The 19,415-nt window shown below is 45.6% G+C and overlaps 1 protein-coding gene across 2 annotated transcripts in view; it reads left to right on the top strand.

Moving 5' to 3' along the window:
• RPAP1 (RNA polymerase II associated protein 1) overlaps positions 1 to 13,227 on the top strand; it is a 39,879-nt gene extending 26,652 nt beyond the window's left edge. For both annotated transcript variants that reach the window (XM_040600703.1, XM_040600704.1), the window contains 10 exons: positions 649 to 828; positions 1,608 to 1,809; positions 3,698 to 3,807; positions 5,659 to 5,854; positions 6,766 to 6,915; positions 7,382 to 7,524; positions 8,961 to 9,765; positions 10,896 to 11,072; positions 11,752 to 11,808; positions 12,582 to 13,227. In XM_040600703.1, coding sequence (XP_040456637.1) covers positions 649 to 828; positions 1,608 to 1,809; positions 3,698 to 3,807; positions 5,659 to 5,854; positions 6,766 to 6,915; positions 7,382 to 7,524; positions 8,961 to 9,765; positions 10,896 to 11,072; positions 11,752 to 11,808; positions 12,582 to 12,737 — 2,176 coding nt within the window. In that variant the 3' untranslated portion in view covers positions 12,738 to 13,227. The remainder of the gene's footprint in view (positions 1 to 648; positions 829 to 1,607; positions 1,810 to 3,697; positions 3,808 to 5,658; positions 5,855 to 6,765; positions 6,916 to 7,381; positions 7,525 to 8,960; positions 9,766 to 10,895; positions 11,073 to 11,751; positions 11,809 to 12,581) is intronic.
• The last annotated feature ends 6,188 nt before the right edge of the window (positions 13,228 to 19,415 follow it).

The raw sequence follows: 19,415 nt of genomic DNA, 5'->3' as shown, positions 1-19,415 counted from the left end.
TATTGGTTAATAAAAAGTAAAAAACTGTATATAATTTTTTAGCACTGCAAATAACGTTGAGGAAAGAGAAGCAGCAGAAAATTCCTTAAATTTGCATGATTGTAACTGGGGATACTTCGACTGAATATTTGAGAACTAGGCAAACAAGAATAATAGTTTTTCCAAGAAGTTAGTGCAGTGCTTGGAGGCAGAGTCTTAGGTAGGTCCCATTCAGATGAATTTGGAATGACAGTGTTCTTTCTTTGTCATCTTTTTTCCATGTCTGTTTATTTTTGTTATTTTGGTGGTAGTGATCATTCTCATAATCTCATTTTCGCAACTGTTAAAATATGTGATGGAAGGATATAAAGAAGATAGGGCCAGGTTCTTCCAGTGGTATGAAGTGAAAGTACAAGAAGCAATGGGCACAAATGGCAATACAGGAAATTTCACTTAAGTGCAAGAAAAATTTTTTTACCGGGAAGCAGTCAAACACTGGAGCAGGTTGTACAGGAAGATTGTGGACTCTCCATCCTTGAAGATGTCAGAAGTCCAACTGGACATGTTCCTGGGCAAACTTGCTCTAGCTGACGTGGTTTGAGCAGGGAGTTGAACTTACAGATGCTCTCCAGAGACCCAACCTCATGTATTCTGTGATTTGTACTATAGGGATCTCTACCCTGTGCTGGTGAGGATACTGCAGTCCCTGCCTGAATTGATCAGCACTTGCTGTGGGAAGAGCCCTATGATTGAGTTGTCTGTCCAGAGAGCTACGGCAGTAGTTACTCTGCTGATACAAGTGACACAAACAGCAGCCTACACAGCGGAGCTGCAGGCCAAGCTGAGCAGGTAGGCCCTCTCTGTCACCAGTTCTGTGTATCTGAGTAGTTGGCATCCTGTTTTCCCTCTCTGGTTTGGAGACCTGGCTATCACTTTCTCCCTCCTGCCACCCCTGCTTCCTTTTGGATGGTTTACTGCCCCACGTCCCCCTGCATGGTGGGGTGCGTTCCCTCTGACACAAGGTCATAAGCAGTATCTAGTCTGACATCTGTGTGCCTGCTAGCATGGTAAGAGGCAGGAGTAAAAATCTGCGTTCAGCTATGGGGCAGAAGGGCAGTGGTTGCCAAACGCTCTGCTGAAAGGAGCTAGGAAGCGACTTTGACCTTCCCCTTGGGGAGAAGAAAGTCATGTCCCTGAGGTCTGGAGGGAAGAACCTCTCTGCAGAGACTGAGGTAGGTCAAGATTAAAAGGTGGTTGGGTTTGGTAGACATCAAAGCAGTAGAATTTGCTGAAGACACAGGTACTTTTTGTGGTGAAAAGCAAGAAACTCTTTAAACAAAGCTGGATACCAAGGTAGTGTGTTTGGTGAAGCTAGAGCGTAGTTCAAGGACAGAGTAGTGCAGGTGAAGAAACTTCAACTTTCATGAGCAGATTCTACATTTGTCCTTTCTGCCTAAATTGATTTGTAGGAATGTGCAAAGGCTTTTTTCCCCCCTGGTGCTGTTGCTGGGTATCGCCTTCCAGATTTTGTGCAATTGGAGACCTTGCTGTTGAAAATGATGCTTTAGAGAGACAGTTGTTTCTGAGATGTACTCACTATCCTGTGTCATTCTTCCATTGTGTTTCAGTAATAGCTCAGAAGATACTGAACAGATTCTACCTCCTCCAGTAGCGTGGAATCAAGTGTCAGGCTTACAGCCCTTCCTTGAGACCAGTCTGAAAAAATTCCTCCAGGAAATATCCCAGGCAGAAACTTGGCTAACTCTCCAGCCTCTGGCCACAGCTTACGTGATCTACTTGGGAGTTTATTACAGTGCTTGCAGCCAACAGGTAAGGCCTGAAAATACAGGTTGCCTTTTCATCTTACCAGCGTCAGCCGGTGTATTACCTCTGAAAACCTGAACTTAGAGGCAATGCTGAGAAAGACAGATGTTGAGGCATCTAGCTGAGGACTAGATTTTGTTTACCACAGCTCACATCTGGGCTGTGTGGCATTTAGCATCATAGATCATAAGTCTGCTGATCCTTCACATTAGCAGTGCCAAATATCACTGTCTTCCTTTCTTGTCTGTTCTTCCTGTGGGCTGCAGAGTCTTCAAGGTATGTGGTAGTGCTACGATTGTTCTGATTTACCGCAGGGACTTGAAGCATGAATCAAATGTGACCTAATTTAGTTTGGCAGCCCTTTCTCCTCGTGGGCTAAATCAAGTTGCACATTTTTGCAGTTGCTGTGGTATGGGAGCTTACATGTGGACAGCTACGCTGCAACAATCTGTTTGGAAGATTTCACATGGTTCATGCCATATGAACCTTGGATAGGAAACAATAAAGATAAACTTACTTGCTGCCTCACTGACATTTAAGGTCAAGTTCTGAAACCCAATTACAGTTGTAGTATGTGACCATCTTTTAAAGTGATGCTGTTGAAGAATAATGTCTTATACTTTAGCTACCTTAAAGATTCATGTTCTAAAGATAAATGCAATTTTCCTCTTTACTGCCCAACTGATGTGCCCGAGTTCTGACCTGGAAGAGCTGTCTTCAAGGTGCAGGAGTAATTTAATGGCTGTAGTTATTCCTGCTTCTGCAACTCCTCTGAAACTTGCCCAAAACAACTGAGTTTGTTAGTTATGACTGGGGTGGAGAACGATAACATCTTTTAAAGATGTCTTCAGTGCCCCACAGGTGGGTAGTACCCTTCACATGCTGTCGTTAGGTCCTGAGCATCAGAGAATCAGGATAACCAAGAGGTTAATATTACTTTTTAACCTTTATAGGTATTCCAGAAGAGTGGTTGGCAAAATAATTTTAAGTCTTTGAGCTATGAAATAATATTTTTTTTAATGCCACTTAAAAAGAAGTTCAATTGTTTACCTGTTGTTAGCTAATCTGATTTTAAAAAAGTAAAATCGTATGTAGCAAATTTAAATGGACGAGTGCAAAAACCAAAAATCAACTTGTAACTAGTGTATAGTAGGACCTTTTTAAATATTTTTGTTAGACTACTAAAAACTAAATTTAACATTTTCATGTAGATTTTACTGCTTTCTGGAGGGGGATTTCACCTGGGGGAAACTTTATGTCATGGAAATGAGTATTTCTGTGTCCTAAAGTAGCATTCTAATGAAGGGAAAAAATATGAAAAATTGCCAACATGTTCCTTCAAGCTGGAATACTGCTTACTAGAGTTGGAAGAATTCAGATGGTTCTCTAAAAGCCCCAGATCCTCCTCTGTGCTGTGTTCGTCCACAGTCATGCTTTGCTGTCAATCACACTTTATACAGCTGGTATTTTTCTTTTAAGAATTTTTGTTTTGGAGAGCCTCATGGTGCCACTCTGCTTTCTCAAGGTGTAGTTCTGATCACCTTTGTGTCATCTTCAAGTTAAATAGAAAGATCAGCATGTATTAGCCACTTAGGGCAAGTTTTTATTTAGAGAATCTTGATCTCAAGGATCCCATACCTTCCAGCCAGTTAGGAAGTTTTGGCAATGTATTTTAATACTTGAGTGTGAGAAAACCTTGAGTTACCAGCTCTCACCTTCCACACTACCAACAGTGAGGCCAGCTCTAACCTAGAGCAGTACTACTCTGTAGATGATGTGGTCTGGCAAAAAGATAATAAACACAGAGAAAGCGATTAAATCAACTTGTCTTTTTGCCCTCACTGGAATGCCTTAATTCTCCATCTTTTCCTGTCTTTCTCCTTGTGTTCTGCAGCCATCAGTCAATCCAATTGACTGCTTAGAGGAACTGGAACGTTTGACTTCAGAGGTGCTGCAGCCCCTTCTCAGCCAGCCAGCCATACACAGCATGTGGGACTTGCTCAGGTAAAATTAATTCACTACTAAGATGCTGTTGCCAGAAGCTAAGGGAGCCTCCTCATTTCTCTACTGTACTGTGTGGCAGTTTCCCCCCTCCCATTTCTTTCCCCTGTACATACGTGCCCCATATGTATGAATGAGAGTGCAGCAGGGCTCTGTCTACACCCTGCTTTGTCCTCTTTCCCCTCACAGCAAAAATCACAATGGCCGCAGTGGTTCTCCAGTTCCTTCTTTCCTACTGGTGTTGCTGCAGGGTCTGCATCTCTGCCCTTCCATGTAGCTTTCATATCAATTTCAGATTGATTTTAATCACTCTTGGCTTTGATTCTTCTTTGGTTTCACTTTTTTTTTTTTTTTTAAATTAACATCAGTTTGAGTCCCTCTTACACTGGGGAGGTGAGAGTGTGTGTTCATGTACCATTTACATGCTGTGTGTGATGCTGCATGTATAAAATAGTTTAAACCAGACTCTTGTCTTCAAGCTCCTGCAGAGCTTCACTAAAGCTTTGAAAGCCCCTGCAGGAAAGCAAAAGGCCAGATCACAAACTGTTCTTTCAGACATTTGGATAACAAGCTTTTTCTCTGGCTCTGGGAACTGTTAAGCCCTGCAGATATTCTGTGTTTCTACTGTAGAGGGAGCCTCCCTACCGGCCTGTGATCGATCCTCGGGAGGGGGACCCTGAAAGGCTTAACTTGTAGTCAGGGGGACATCTGGCTGCTGTTGAGAACATATAGGGGACACTTGAAATCTTTGGGTTTAAGTGGTACTTGAACACTCAGCAGTCTGGCCCGTGTTCTTTCATGTCTGAGAACTGAGGTTTGAAGCTCTTGGAACCAAAGCTTCCGACACGAGGGCATTCCATGGACCCTTCCTTTCCTGCCTGTCCTTGAGGTCTGAGAACAGGCGTTTGGTCAGGCTGTACAAGCCCATCAGCAAGAGTTCTCCTAGGCTGTTCTTAACACTGGCTGGTAAAAATGAAGAGTCAGCTAATCTCTGCCTTAGTGTTTTGACAATCTTGTCTAAATGTTCTGTGCAGAGCAGGGCCAGTTCAGGGTACTTTGTGAGCCCTCAATGTGTTCATGCATCTCCTATGGTAATGCCAGTGGCAAGAAGAGCAATGTGTTTAAAGAATTAGTTCTCTGTCATGATGATATGGAACTTTAACAGGATTTTCCAAATTGCCCCGTTACCATTGAGCAGCATGCTTATGGTCACTTTTCCTTGTAGTGACCTTGCTTGTACAGACATGGTATGTCTAGTGTGGGCCCCGCAAGTGCTGCTGGTATGACAAGTTCTAGTTTTGCATGTGGAGAATGAGCACGCATACGAAGAGTGGTATACACAGTCATGCTCATGTGCATTAAAGCTAGGTTCTTTCTGAATAGGCTTTAAAAATAAGCATTTCACGAGTATGTAAGGGGCAGCATTTTTGCAATGTCAACTTAAGATACAAGCTGGCTTCTTGGTTTTGCCGGTCAATTTATTATGGAAATGTCTTGAGTAGGTGCGCAGCTTTATTAGCCTGGTTGACGTATGTACATGGGGAAGTGTGTATTTTTTTTAACCAGAGGCCCAATGCTTTCAAATGTTTGACATCAGAGATGCATCGTTGCATCAGAATTTCTGCATGTCAGGAACAATTTAGCTGAAGATTAGAATTCATGATGGCTCACTGGCTTTGGCTTGTATGGCAGTAGTACGTACTTGACCAACTGATACTAGGTTTTTTTCTTGCACAATCTTTGGCGTTTCCATTTTACTGCAGTGTGACACAGTTTGGACAGTAACATTCCTACAAGATAATTCTTTAGCGGCATGAGTGCTTTTGACCTGACCCCTTGATCTTGTTTACACAGGCCATGTTCTGCTTTGTGCAACCCTCTGTCCTGTTCTCCTGCACCAGAATCTGTCTTCAGCATTGCATCTCTGAGTTGCACTGGAGGCAAACCTCCTCTGAGCCTGGTTGGCTCCAAGTCACCCTTCCCCTTCCTCACCGCCCTCCTATTTCTTATCAACAGCGTCACTCACATTCACAAGGGCCTGACCAGCAAGGTGAGAATGGACTTTTTTACCATAAATTCTAGGTGAATGATGATATATTTGTGAGAGAGGTTAGCATTTGTATCTTCCCAGGCTCAAGAGTGATGATAATAGGGCTATTAAAAAGGAATCTTTGTGTATTTTTGTTTTAAAAAATGTCAAAGTACTATAGAGCTAAATAAGCCCATTGTCGGAAACAGGTAAGATAATGATCCGGAAAAAATCTTCTTTCTTTGAATTCCAATATCCAGTTGACACTGGGAAGCTGGAATTGTAGGGCAGGTGATGGATGATAATGACACTTAAAGGAGAAGTGTGAAACACCTGTTGTTTGGCTAAGCAAATAACTGTCAGAGGAGGAAAGGGATGGTTGAAGCATATATAATAAAGAAAAACTGGATAAAATTAAACAAAAAAATGAGTGCTACAGTGACTGAAGAGATTTCTTCCCACTTCTGGTTGTCCTGAAGTTTGGGAACGAGAGAGTCATGGAAGACTGCAAACTCTGAAGGGGAAATGGCAGAGCCCTAGAGAGATGGAGTACCTAGCATAAGCTCTCTCAAAGCTTTCCTCTGGCCCCGTATGTTGAATTAGCTGACCGGTTACTAGTAGGAGTGCCTGGTCAGATGAGAGAGAAACATCTTAAGCCGCTGGCCAGACTTCTGCCTTACACAGCATTAAGGAAAATGGTGGCATTGAGTGTTGGTTGCCTGCAGTGGGGATGGTCATGGTGGATGCATGAGGCAGAAAAGCAGGTTTTTATCAGGTTGTTTTTAAATATCTCTTTTGAAGTAGCTGACAGGAATTCTCATGTGAGAAGGCAGGGGGTAGTGGGGGTAGGCCTTGGAGAGGGCTGTGTTTTACTTTCCTCTGAGCACAAACTCTCTTAGTAGTATTTCTCTCCATTTCTGATTCCTTTATAGTACAGCTCTGTGCTGGGCTTCAGAGGCTTGAAGGATTATCTGCATCAGAGCTGGCAGACTGGACCTCCCTCTGTAACTCCGTCGTCTGCGTGGATCCTGCGCCATGAATATCACCTGCAGTACTTTGTGTTAGCCTTGGCTCAGAGAATGGTATTGCTATTAGTTCTTTCATTTCCTTCACCCAAGGAATTGACTTCATGCTGGCCTCTCCAATTCAGTGTGTCAGACTGGAAACCGGTCTTTGCATCCATGTTCTTTTTGATATTTGACTTATGTCTGGTGACTTTCCGGCTGTCTTTTTATGCCCCACTAACAAATAGTATCTTTATAATTACTGATGTGGGGATTTAGATCCAAAGTACTTTGAATGGCGCAATTATATTTTTGCCTGTCTTTGGGCTAGAGTGAGAACAAAGTTTTCAAATGTGCTGCTAAAAAAAGATGTCCGGCTGCCTAAGACAGTCGGGGGAAGCAGAATGATCTCAGTAAGAATGTTGACAGTTCTTGCAGTCTGCCTCAGTCTCTCACTTTCCAGTGAGATCTGGCTCAGTTGATCTTCCTGCCCTCGTTGGCAGATGATACAGTGCTTTAATCTGTTGTTTTGTTTCCCGTACAGGCAGGCACTTGTCCGGATTACGCCCAGCATGCCTCACTCCATCACTGTGTTGCCATGGCGTTGCTAAGCCGTTTGTTGCCAGGGAGTGAGCATCTGGTTTATGGGGTCCTGCTGGATCTTGCCTTTAATCCAGAGTTTCTTCCGTAAGCTTTGCATTTTTTCCTTTCTGTAGTCTGGTACATGGGAAAACTGAAAAAGTACATGTTGGCACTGCAGTTTTGTCATCGTTTTTGGCCTTTGGTAGGGCCTGTATTCAGACTTTACTCACGGGCATGTTCTCCAGTCACAGAGCCTTCTAATCAGATGAGCAGTCCGATTTGTTTCTGATGTATCAATGTTGAGAAATGTGACCAGTTTCTTTTGATCTCTGTGGCAAGAGTCCTGTGTATTCCTGATAGAACTAATTCTCCCAAAGGTCCAGCATCTGCTGTCCTGGGAGCAGTAAGTCTAGAAAATACATGGGAGTTTGACATAGCCTGAAAATGTTATTAAATCTAACTCAAACCCTTATTATACAAGTTCTCACGCAACTTTTTGCTGATTCAACAACTGTGGTGTCTTCCACCTTGCATGGAAGAAAGGTGGAAGAAATCATGACCATCTCAAATACGAAGCCTCCCATGTCTGACCAAGAAAATGGTAGCAGATTATTTTGTTCATCACAATCTCTTTGAAATTTGCCATGGTGCCTCCCTGTAGGAGGTTGGACCAAGGTGCTGAAAGGAGATACTGTAGTTTTCCAGAAAGAAGGAAGGTTTGTGAGTGGGCTTGTTTCTTTGTTTGGGTTGTGGTGGCTTGGAGGTGTGTGTTTTTGTAGTTTTTTTTTTTGTTTTACAAATACCTGCTAAAGAGCTACCATTTTGTGAGAATTTGACAGGTAATCTGAGACTGTCTGGTCTGAGATCATGGTATATGGATTTGACAAACACCCCCCCACCACAATCAGTAGCTGCAAAGCTGCTATTTGGGCAATTGTCTTATTGATTCATGTAGGCCTTATAATATGTGGATTTTCATCCTGGCACCCTGACAGCTGTGTTGGAAAGTAGACTGTCTCTCTGGAAGAGGGGTTGCAGCCTCCACACCAGACTGCTGGAGTTGTGTGAAGGTTTTTCATGGCAAGGCCTTAGCGTTGCTAATTCCAAATGTAGTTCTGTAAATTTCCTGTAAGTACCAAGATAGCTGGTGCCTTACAGGTATTCAGTAATATCATAGCTGAATGCTCTCAGAAGTCTTGTGCTGTGCGTATACCAGGGGTCCTCAAACTACGGCCTGCGGGCCCGATACGGCCCCCCAGGGTCCTCAATCCAGCCCCCAGTATTTACAGAACCCCCCTGCCCCCCTGCCCCCTCCCCACTGAGTGTTGGGGGGGAACCAAGCAGCCACAGATGACTGCCTGCCACTTCCTCTGCGCACCAGCCCCCTATTTAAAAAGTTTGAGGACCCCTGGCGTATACTGTTCTCCCTGATCCAGGAAGGTTGTAGAGATTAATTTCTGTGGTGTTTTGTTTGTTGGTGTTTTGGTGGTTTTTTGTGGTTTTTTTTCTTTCTTAAGCTGGTGTTTGTCTTCATCTTGCAGTGAAGGGAAAGCTGGAGGGCCAGAAGCAGCTGACTTCTCTGATATCCTGCATCTAGGTACCAGTGCCAAACTGGCACAGCCTGGCTCTGCAGCAGCATTTTTTTCAAAGGCTACTCGTGGTGCCCTGCTGAGAGAATCGTACCAGAATCTGCCTTTGATCCGCTCCTGCTACCTTTCTCATTTTGTCCACTTGCAGCATACCCTTATGCGTTCCCAAGCATCCTATCGAGGACAGAATTACCTCATCCAGTCACTGCTGCTTCCTGAGGCCAAAGGGCCCATCCTGCCTTCAGACTGGCCGTTCTTTCCGCTTATCAGCCTCTACAACAAAGTGACTAACACAGAGACACCTGGGGCTGTACTGAACTCTCTCCCACTTGATCTTGTCAACATTGTGACCTGGAACCTGCAGTGGGTCTTGCTGCTAGAAACCTGGCGTGCTAAAACGCTTCAGAGCATCCCTACTGCTGCCAAACTTGCACGGCTTATGTGTGTCTTCCTCACAGGCAGTGACCTCTTTCTAGAAGCACCGGTCCACCACTACACAGCTGCTCTTCTCTCTGTATATTGCCACCCCAAGGAACTGGACTCCCTGGACTTGGATGCTCCTCTTCCTGGTTTGGTGTCCTTCTATGATCTTTATATAAGTCTCCTGGAGCAGTTTGAAGGTGTCTCCTTTGGAGATCCACTCTTTGGAGTCTTTGTTCTTCTACCTCTACAGAAGCGTTTCAGTGTTCATCTGCGTCTCTCTGTTTTTGGGGAGCACACAAGTATCCTGCAGGCGCTGGGAGTGCCGCTCCAGCAGGTAATCCTGGCTTATGGTAGTTGCCTGTTACTGCGTATTTCTGGGTTACTGCAGTCTTGCCTGTGTTTTCTGCAACTTTGGAGAGGAGTTGGGCATCCTCCTAGCAATTCCCCTTCTTCCTCATCCTTCATTGTCCAGTAGAATTAGCATGCTTTCTTTGCTTAGAAGCTTTTTTTTCTCTCTGAAGAAAGTGCAATGCATGGAATGTAAAATAGAATAGGAATGGATAGCAACATTCTTTAGATTTAGGGCTGTGACAGCAGTGTATATGGGGTTTTTTGTTGTTTTGGGGTTTTTTTGATTGATCGTAAGCCTGAATAACAGAGTCCGGCTCCTGTATGTGCAGACCCTTGTACAATAATCATAATAATTTTCAGAAACCTGTTAACTTTTTTTTGAGAGCAGATAGTGTGTATATGTGGAGGGCAGGAGCTGTGAAATGGTTCAGACTTCAGTGGAAACTGTCCCACACCCTGCTTGGCCTAACGATCGAGAACCTTCTTCTCATTTATAGCCTGTATGTACGAAGGGCTAGTCTGCACCCCATGCTCTTCTGCCAGCAGTTACCTTCCCCTTAAATGAGTCTTTGCTCAGCTTAGGTTCAAAAAAAGGTTCACCTTGGTGAGAACCTTTTTGTTGCCCAGTGCATGAACAAGCAGTCATTTTCCCTCTCAACCACGTTTCCACGTTTAGGGGTGCTGGAGTTGCACTTTGCTGGGTAACTCAACAAGAAAATCTGATCTGTCGAGTGCAGGACTGTGTTTCTTTTGAATGAGCAGAGCCCAAGAGATGGAATTTAGCTGTGCTATTGAAAGTAGTCTGTCTCCTTATTTTGAAACCACTCTTCTTACCTGAGCTAAAATACAATGCCAGTGATTTAACCAGTAAAACACCTCTCCAGAAAGCTGAAGAGGTCTTGAGGATGATTTGTCAAAGGCTTGTCTCGTTAGCCAGTGTGGGCAGTAACAGCTCCGCTCCAAGCGGAGGGTTCTGCCACTGAGGTACATCGTGTTATATAGGAGCGCACGCACAAACAGCTCGGGAAGGGCACCATAAAGTCCTGAACTTCCCCTCACTACTTAGACCCTGAAAAAAAGTTGTGATGTTGCCTCTGGGTGGGTTTCTTGCAGTTTCCTGTGCCGCTGGAGCGATACACTTCACCTCCTGAGGATAACCTGAACCTTCTGCGACTCTACTTCCGAACACTGGTCACTGGTGCACTGCGCCACACCTGGTGCCCTGTTCTTTACGTGGTGGCTGTGGCTCACGTGAACAGCTTTATTTTCTCCCAGGACAGCGTGACACAGGTAGGTGTAATGATAGCAGAGTCTCAGGGCTGGAAGCTTTGGGTTTTGCATCTGCTTTTCCCAACAGGTCAGTGTGGCTTGCTGTGAATCACTGACTCTGGGCTTGAAAATGTGAGCAAATTTTTTTTTTGGTCAGCTGAGTATCCACATATGAGATGAGGACAGCACCTCTTGTTCATTATACCCTAAAGCACTTGCATTAGTGTTAGTCAATCCTAAACTTTTGAAGTTGATAACTATATGGACTATAGTGCAGGCCTGGGGGGGAATAGTGAAGCAGAGAGGATGAGGAAGCTGATCAGGCAGAAGGAGCTTCTAATAGTTTTAGCCTCTGCCTGGGGTAATCTTAAGGTGCAGAGTACTCTTTCTTTTCACTTTGCTTGAATAACCAAGCAGAAGCCCTCCCATGGCCTTGGGGTCTCTAGCAGTGGTTACTCCTGCTAATGTTTCCCCTCTGATCTACAGTTCTACCTGAAAGTTGTGAAGCCAGCAGAGTTTCAGGTTAGGAGAAGGGGGAGAGGCAGGATCCAGGCTTTAGCCGTCTCAATTCCATTTCTGATGGAACATGATGCTCTTTGGAGCATCATCATAATGAGCAAAGCGTCCTCCTGGAGGATGTACGCCTGTGGGCAAAGGTGGCACTGCATCATGTTAAGCAAAGTACATGTTTTGTTCCCAGGAGACAGATGCGGCTCGGAAAAGCATGCTGAGAAAGACGTGGCTGTTGGTGGATGAGGTAGGATCTGTAAGGTTCAGTCTGTGCCACTGGGTCTTAAGTTTTTCAGGCATGGTATTCTTACAGATTTACCTTTGGCTTTTGAAATTTGTGTTTAACCTCCTTGCTAATTTGAGAATGGGAGAAGATTAGCAGCAGGATTTTGACCTGTGATGGCTATAAATGCTGTTGTCCGGGTCTTTCAGTAACTGAACTCAAAACAGAGCCCATTGGAGCCCAGATGAATCTCCTGTACTGTATTTCTGTGCCTCTTGCCCAAACAGCACTATATCTGGACAGTGAGGGGTCCTAGAGGGATGATTCCAGCACAACTATGAATAGGTGGCCAGCAGTGATCTTCTTTGACTCTTAGTTGGGTGATTCCCTCAAAAAGGACAAAACAGATTTAAGGTTTCTCCCTTTCTCAGGAAGCTTGCCAAAGTTCGTCATTGTGTGACAGAGCTGTGTCATTTGGCCCTTCATGTTTAGCATCCAGGGTAACTTCTTAGATCCCACTCAAAAGCCTGTTTGGGCTTTGGCCAGAAGTCTTTTTGAGGGGTTGTTGAGGAGACAGTGGAGTTGTGTTCATAAGAGGAATCCTCACGCAAATCAAAACTGAATTCTCTTGGAAGAAACACACTTTTTATAGTCTTCAGTAGAAGAGCTATGCACTTAAATATGTTGGGCATGGTGGGATTGTACCATCTGGCAGGGTGCTATGTTGTGTTGGAGACAGGGTGGAAAAGAACAGATTCTTTTCAGATGTGTTTAATGGCTGCTGCTTCTTTCCTCAGACCTTGAAAAAGCACCTGCTCTTCTACAGAATGCTGAATGCAGAGAGCCCTTTGGGATTTGACCTTTACGAGCAGCTCCCTCCCATGAGACTGAAGTACCTGCAGATGGTGACACAGAAAGAAAACAAGGAGAATGCACCAGCACTAGTCTTATAGCAAAACACTTGTGCAAGAAGAGGGCCAAGGTGAAGAAAGCAAGAGCTCAGTTTATGCTTCACTGACGAAACCATGTGCGTTTCGGAGAGTTTCAGTGTCTTACCTGGACATTCTTGACGCCTTTGCAAAGTGAAGCACTAGCAGAATGCTCCCAAGCCCTGCAGAACAATACACGTCTTCTCAAGATACGACAGACAATAAGTGTGTGTAGCCTCTCTGTGATGAACGCTGGAGCATTTTCCTCCATTCTCTTTCAGGTTGTTCTGCTGCTCCCTGGAGAAGGTGAGAATGTGTCTCAAAGGCACTGGAGTGTTGAATAAACTGAAGGAAGTGGAAAAGCTATTTTGTTCAGTCAGGCTGGAGACTGTGGGTTCTCAAGATGGTGTCTGTCTTCCCCAGATCTTTCCATTGCTTTTTTTTGTACCCTGAATTTTGAATGATTCTTTCCTCACACCATCCCCTGCAAATAAAATGACAATACAACAGGGAAGAAGCTGATCCTGAGAGCTCTTTTAAATATATATATACACACACACACATACAAGCAGTTTCTCCAGGACAGTGTTCTTGTGCACACAACCAGTCACACAGATGTATTGTGTCAGACCTCTAAGAAATTATAGTTTCTAATCCAGTAGTACAAACACTGGATATCTTCCCTTGGCTGTCTTGGATTGTCTCTAAACTGCTTTCTTTTCTCCGTTAACGTTAGATGTGTAATAAGATCAAAAATACTTTCTTTGTAGGGCAGGATTCTTACCAGTAACCACTCCCCATTACAGGAAAAAAACCCCCACCACAGTATCAGCTTGTTTAGCTAGAATATGTGTTGGTTGCCCTCTGAGGAGAATTTAATTTAAATTTTCAAGTGGCATTTCTAAGTTTAAACCTGATTTTAAAAGTTCCCAATTTGATCCCACTCCCACATCCAAATTCTGTATTGCAGTCTCAGTCAGAAGGGCTACAAGTATAGTGCCCTAAAAGATGCATCACAAGTGCCAGGTCAAGTCCAGAATTTATTCTAGGTATGATCTCACTGTGTGGTTTGTTTATATCCAATAATTTTTGCAGAACTAAGGTCACACTGGCAGGCTTTTGTTTGGAGAACTTAGTTTTATGAACAAAACTTGTTAAAGTTATTTCTTCTGGGTTTTTTTCTTATGAACAAATTCCTCTGGAAGGTGCAGGGTGATGCCTAGCCTGAAGACCTAAGCTTCTCTCCTTACCTATCAAACAGGCCAAGCTAGCTTCCCTCCCAGGAAACCTTGCCTGTATTAATCTTGCTCCAATGAATGTCCTCATAAGAGTGTGAAACACTGCTGATAGTTTCAACAGTTACAGGCTGGCCTGTTCCAGACAAGAAATGAATTCCAGCTAGCAAATTTACGGCTGTGGTGCTGTCTTGGCGGTTTTCTAAGTATACTGGTCCCCCTTAAGTTGCCAGAAAATACACAGTTTCATCTTTTCCCCCTTATTTCACATAGGACATGGGCAGAACTGATGTTTCATTTTAATCTCTCTTTTTGTCGTCTTCTTCCTCTTTGTTTTCCCCCTTTCCCCTCTCTTCTGTGGCAGCTTTTGATCTGTGGTTCCTCTCTGCTGCAGGTCAACGGCACAAAGTAACAAAAGCACAGTGGTCAACACGTTGGGGCTTTTTTTTGTTAATTATTTTGAAATTACTTGATGTGATTAAACGTTTATTCAAAGGCATTAAAGTTTCTAGTCTCTCTAGGTGGTGAGAGCCCTGTAGTTGTCTTTCAAGAGCAACGGATGGTAAAATTTAAAGACTGTTAGCTGCCCATTTAAGAGCAGCCTTCATCAAGGGCTTTGCCTTTTGCTTTTCAGACCTCCACTTCGAACTCTGCCAGTCCTTTGCGTGGTGCAAAGTTGAGTTTTGTAATGTGTACAGGGTGTAAATAAATATTTTGATAGCTCTGCAGATTCTTTTGGAACTATGAGAATGCTCTCCTATATTTAAATCTTGAGTTTGGATAGTTCTGTTTGTAATTTATCAATGTTTAGGGAATGCTACTGCTGTGAGGAAATCCACTAAGCTTTGGAGCTCTGTAAGAGCTCTTCAGGCCAAAGGCGGCATCCTGCTTGTGTGGTGGGTCAGTAACAGCTGTGTGTACTTGGGGAAGGTGCAGGATGGGGATTAGGTGATTTGTCATGTGCCACAGCTGGGAAGACAGCAAAAACTGTCCACAGGTGGCATTTTAGGTGTTGAGAGAGGAGGTGGATTTCGTTTATTTTCTGAACTCTGGGAAGGAAAGGATCAGGCTTTTGCCTGATTCTTCAAAGCCCTTTTTGTTCCCAGGTGTTCCTCAAGCCATCAGTGTATACCCAGAAAATAACCTACATCTTTTGAGCTGAAATTCCGATTCAAGCATCATCAGTGGAGGGAAGGGAAGGGAAGGATCCCAGATAGTCTGCAGGCCACAGTTGTGTGCAGAACCATCTAATGATGCTGCATGTGAGCCGTAAGCTTTCAAAACTTTAGCTGTCACTTGAGATGGTACAGCAATCCTAAGGTTGCGTTTCTTTAAGGCTTTGGGCAGCCTGGTACCAGATACCTCTGCGGAACAGCAGAGGGCATTGCTTTATCTACTTTAAATCCAAGCTTTCTCGGCTTCGGTTTGATTGGGATTTATAAAAGCCCCAAACCCAAACAAAACACACACAAAAAACCCACCCCAAAACAGCCAGCCCTTAAACCTGGTTTGAATTTTCTGCATTTTTTAATCTTTGTATATAGTTTTGGAGAAAGTGTGGAGAATTAAATACTTCTTGATGTGATTGGTTGCTAAGAGTCATGCAGTGCATTGCTAGCTGGAGGAGTGGATGGAAGTTTAAAACTTAAACTGAGTGCAGTCTGAAGCAGGACCAAAGGTTGTGAGTTGTGTTAATCCAGTTTAATCCTGATCAGAGTAAGTGAGGAGATGAAGAAAATTAAGTGTCCCAAAAACCGATGTGACTTCTTAACTCTGTATCAAAAGCTTAAGATTGCTCTGAGAAGAAAATAATTCTGAAATTAGACCCACAAATGGTTTCTGGGGTTGAAGTAGTTCTAACTCAGAACAGCCTATGTCTGATAACCGATCAGAAGACAAAATAACCACCAACAACCAAATAAAAAAATGCTTGCAGATGCTGTCTTTTAATTCTTAGAAAGAAAAAAACCCCAAACATCTTCTCATCCTTCGGGGCTAGAAAATGCTTGGTTTCATCCAAGTTACTGATGTTATCCCATGTAGGAACTGTGGGAATCTGAACTGGGACAAATTCAGCAGGGGCTGTGCTGGAAGGCAGCAGCTGTGGTTTTATAAACAAGTGGCTAATCAGACTGGAGAGGAGTTGAAGATCATCCTTCAGGTATTGCTGTTGAGTTGGCAGGTAAGATTGTGGGGCTGTCAGAGTTTTGCATCCTGTAACTTTAATGGCAGCAGTTTTCCACATTTTACTGAATCTTTCTTTGCATTTTGAAAGGGGGGAGAGTCTTCCCATCGCCTTGGAAGCATGTCCTTTTCTGCCTGGAAGAAATGGGAGTTGATCTGTGATCCTTTGGCTGCTTGAGTGGTTTGATTTCCCTGGGTTTAGGATCGCGAGGTGGTGATGTGGCCCGCTTTGCTGAGCAGGGCAGTTCCCAATGAAGATGTAGGCAACTCAGCAGCTGGCAGGGCTACTTGCTGAGGCAGGGCAAAGCCTGGCAGAAGCAGGTAAAGAATTAGGCAAGGAAGAAATCACAATAGTACTGAAACCCTGCTGTATAGAAACTTTTTAACAGTAAAGTACACATGAAGCGTTATATGATTAAAGCACTTGTATTCCACAGTATTTATTGACTACTTCAGTTTGACAGTGGAATTTAGTAATCCGTTTCTAGACTAATGCATTCTGTCTGGCCACTTAATATCGGGCAAACCTCAAACACCTTTGGCTGATGAAGTCATGGACAGATAGAACAAGCCATAAGATGTGGGTGTATAAATATACTGCGGGTCAGACAAATGCATTTCTTCTGGTGTCGGACAGAAAGTAGAGCAGAAGGGCACGTTAATCCTCCTTCTTGCTCCATCCTAGTTCCACAAAGGTCTCCCTGGAAATCTCTCATCAATGGAGTGGTGCTGCCTCCAGCTGATAATCAAATTTTGGGGCAAAAAGCAGTTGCTTTCAGCTCATATAAGAGTTTATTCACAGAAGCTCATATAAGCTCTCCATTCACAAAGCTGGCCCTCTGCTAGCTCTTGTATAAATAGCGTTATGGTAATTTACTGGCCTTTGCCCTAGTTTTTAAAAACCAGCTTTTCCCCCCCTTACCCTCCCCCCCCCCCTTGGAATGGAGGACATGTGGTGGGGATTGTGCTCAGGACCACTCCTGTTCTGCGTGATGAGTGGTGTTTGTACGTGGGGGGAAATGGCCACCGTACGCTCCCCTCCCTCCTTTTTCTGTGCTCATCTTGACTCTCAAACCCCCCTGGATTTCTGGCCAGCCCCGGCCCAAGGCGGAGTGTGACCAGCTCCAGTTCCGAGGTCGTATTGTGCCAAAGGCACAGAGGCCACAGCAGCGCTGCGGTGGCCCCTGGCCCTGAGCAATAGCCGTGTGCGGGTCACTGATGAAAACCCCGACATTTTAGAGCAACACCTGGCCCGTCATCGGGTCCAGGTCTTCATTTTCTGCTAGGGCATCACTAGCAGATCCTGGCAGACACCTGTGGCTCCAGGGACCGGAGCAAGACCCTTGATCCTGCCCCTGGTGATTTGCAGTCACTCTGTTGAGCGGCCAGCTCCTAAGGCCAATCGGGTTGATGGGTATTTCCAGAAACTCCCATACGCGTGCATCGTGGCAAAGGCTGGGGGACGTGGGGAAGGCCGGGGACCCTCTGCATCCCCCCTCCCTGGACTGACTGGGGCTCGCCGGGAGCTGGGGGCCGGCCCTGCCCGTGCCAGAGGGGCTGGTGTGCCCCGGCCGTCCTGACGGGGAGGCACAGCCTCAGGTGGGTGCGTTAGCTGATTGCTGGGGCTGGGGCAGCTTTCCAGAAGGTTCTGGCGCTGGGCTGATGGGCAGCAGCTGTGAGGCTGCTGGGGCCACCTGGCCCCCATCCCCCGGCAGCTCGTGCAGGGGCTGGCGGCAGCGGGAGGAGGACGCTCCATTTCATCCGTTTTCTCGGCTGTTCCAGAGGGCCGGCTGGCTGGTGGGGCTGCCGAGGCCGTGGGCCGGGTAGGGAGCGTTGGGCTGTGTTTTGTGCGCCAGGGCTGAGGTGCTCGCCGGGCTGGGGTGGCTGCTGTGGCCTTGGGGCTGTGCTGATGGAGGGAGGGCTGCCCGCGGTGGGGCGGCGCTTTGAGGGGGGCTGTGGGGCGGCAGGTGGGGCGCAGGCCCAGTGGCCGTGGGGGGGATGGGCAGTGGAAGCGCTGGGGGTCCCGTATGGCGTGGCCACGCTCCCTGGCCGTGGGGACCAGCCTGTGGCCTCGGGAAGGGACGAAGGGAAGGTCTGAGCGAGCCGGGGAGCGCGGCTCAGCTGCCTGGTGCCCCGTGTTGAGGTGAAGTCTGCGGTTCCACCTCCCCCAGCGCTCCCCTCGTGCTCTCTTCCGCGCCCCGGTTGCCCTTCGCTAGGCTCTCTTCCTGCCCTGTCTCTGTTTGCCTTTCTATTTCGGATTTTTCCCCATCGCAGCGACCTCTGGTATTTTTCTGTTGGCTCTTTGCATCCTTTTGGTCGTTAGCAGAAGCAATCAGTAACTCCAGAGTTAAACTAGGGAACTGAGCTGCTACTGCTGAGCCTGAGGTGGAAGCTGGTGTCTCTGGGGTGTCGGTAGGAAGGTCTGGGTGGACATCCAGCAATAACGTGCGTGACACACCCATTTGGAAACATTACAGCAAAGGCAGCCGTAACTTTGCTCTGAAGGCTCCCATGGCCTGCTGCGTGGGTGGGTGCACGCACCGCGCCGTTCGAGTCTGGTCTGTCAGGTATTTGACCACCTTTAGCAATCCATCTATTGGATCTGCCTGCTGAAAGGCAGGCTGACGCTTGTGTATCAAGTGGCTTCACCGTTACTGCTTCCGCCACAGTAAGTTTTTGCCTCTCAACATGAACGAGCACGCCCCCAAAACAACGTTGTAGGCTGCCCCAGCGCACGTGGGCTTTTGTGAGCAGCTTCCACCACAGTGCGCGGTCAGCGTGGCTCCGTGATACCCTCGGGGCAGCGGGAAGTGCACGGAGCTCTGCTGGTAGTGAATTGTAGCTTCAAACAGGGGCTGGTTTTTTGTAGCACCGTGACTTTGTAATGACTGCCACGCAAGTGTGCCGGGCAGCTGTGAAGGTGTGTTGTTGGCATCCTTCACAAAAAAGCAATTTGCTACTCCTGGCATCGATATTTCTTTCAATATAGATTATCAAAAATAAATTAAAAATGATACAAAAGTTTCTGCTAAAGCATCACATGACGTGTCAGCTCGCTCACAAAATGTCAGTTGTGCTGCCACCCCAAAGACACCACAGATGGTGGCTCATTTTTGTTCCTCTTGGTGCTGTCTTATGTAAGATTGATCAGGTTTGGATTGATGAATTATTTGGGTAGGAGCTGCCATTGCTCTCCTCCTGTCTGCCCATTGTTAAAAGGAGTGGGAGGAAAGGGGGTGGAAAATATACTTTTTAGTGTCTTTCTCTCTTTGGTAGTTTTGTG

The sequence above is a fragment of the Falco naumanni genome, chromosome 7 (genome assembly GCF_017639655.2).
Source record: "Falco naumanni isolate bFalNau1 chromosome 7, bFalNau1.pat, whole genome shotgun sequence".
NCBI lineage: Eukaryota > Metazoa > Chordata > Aves > Falconiformes > Falconidae > Falco > Falco naumanni.
Note: the sequence above shows the minus strand (reverse complement) of the source record. Positions and strands in the feature narration are given on the sequence as shown.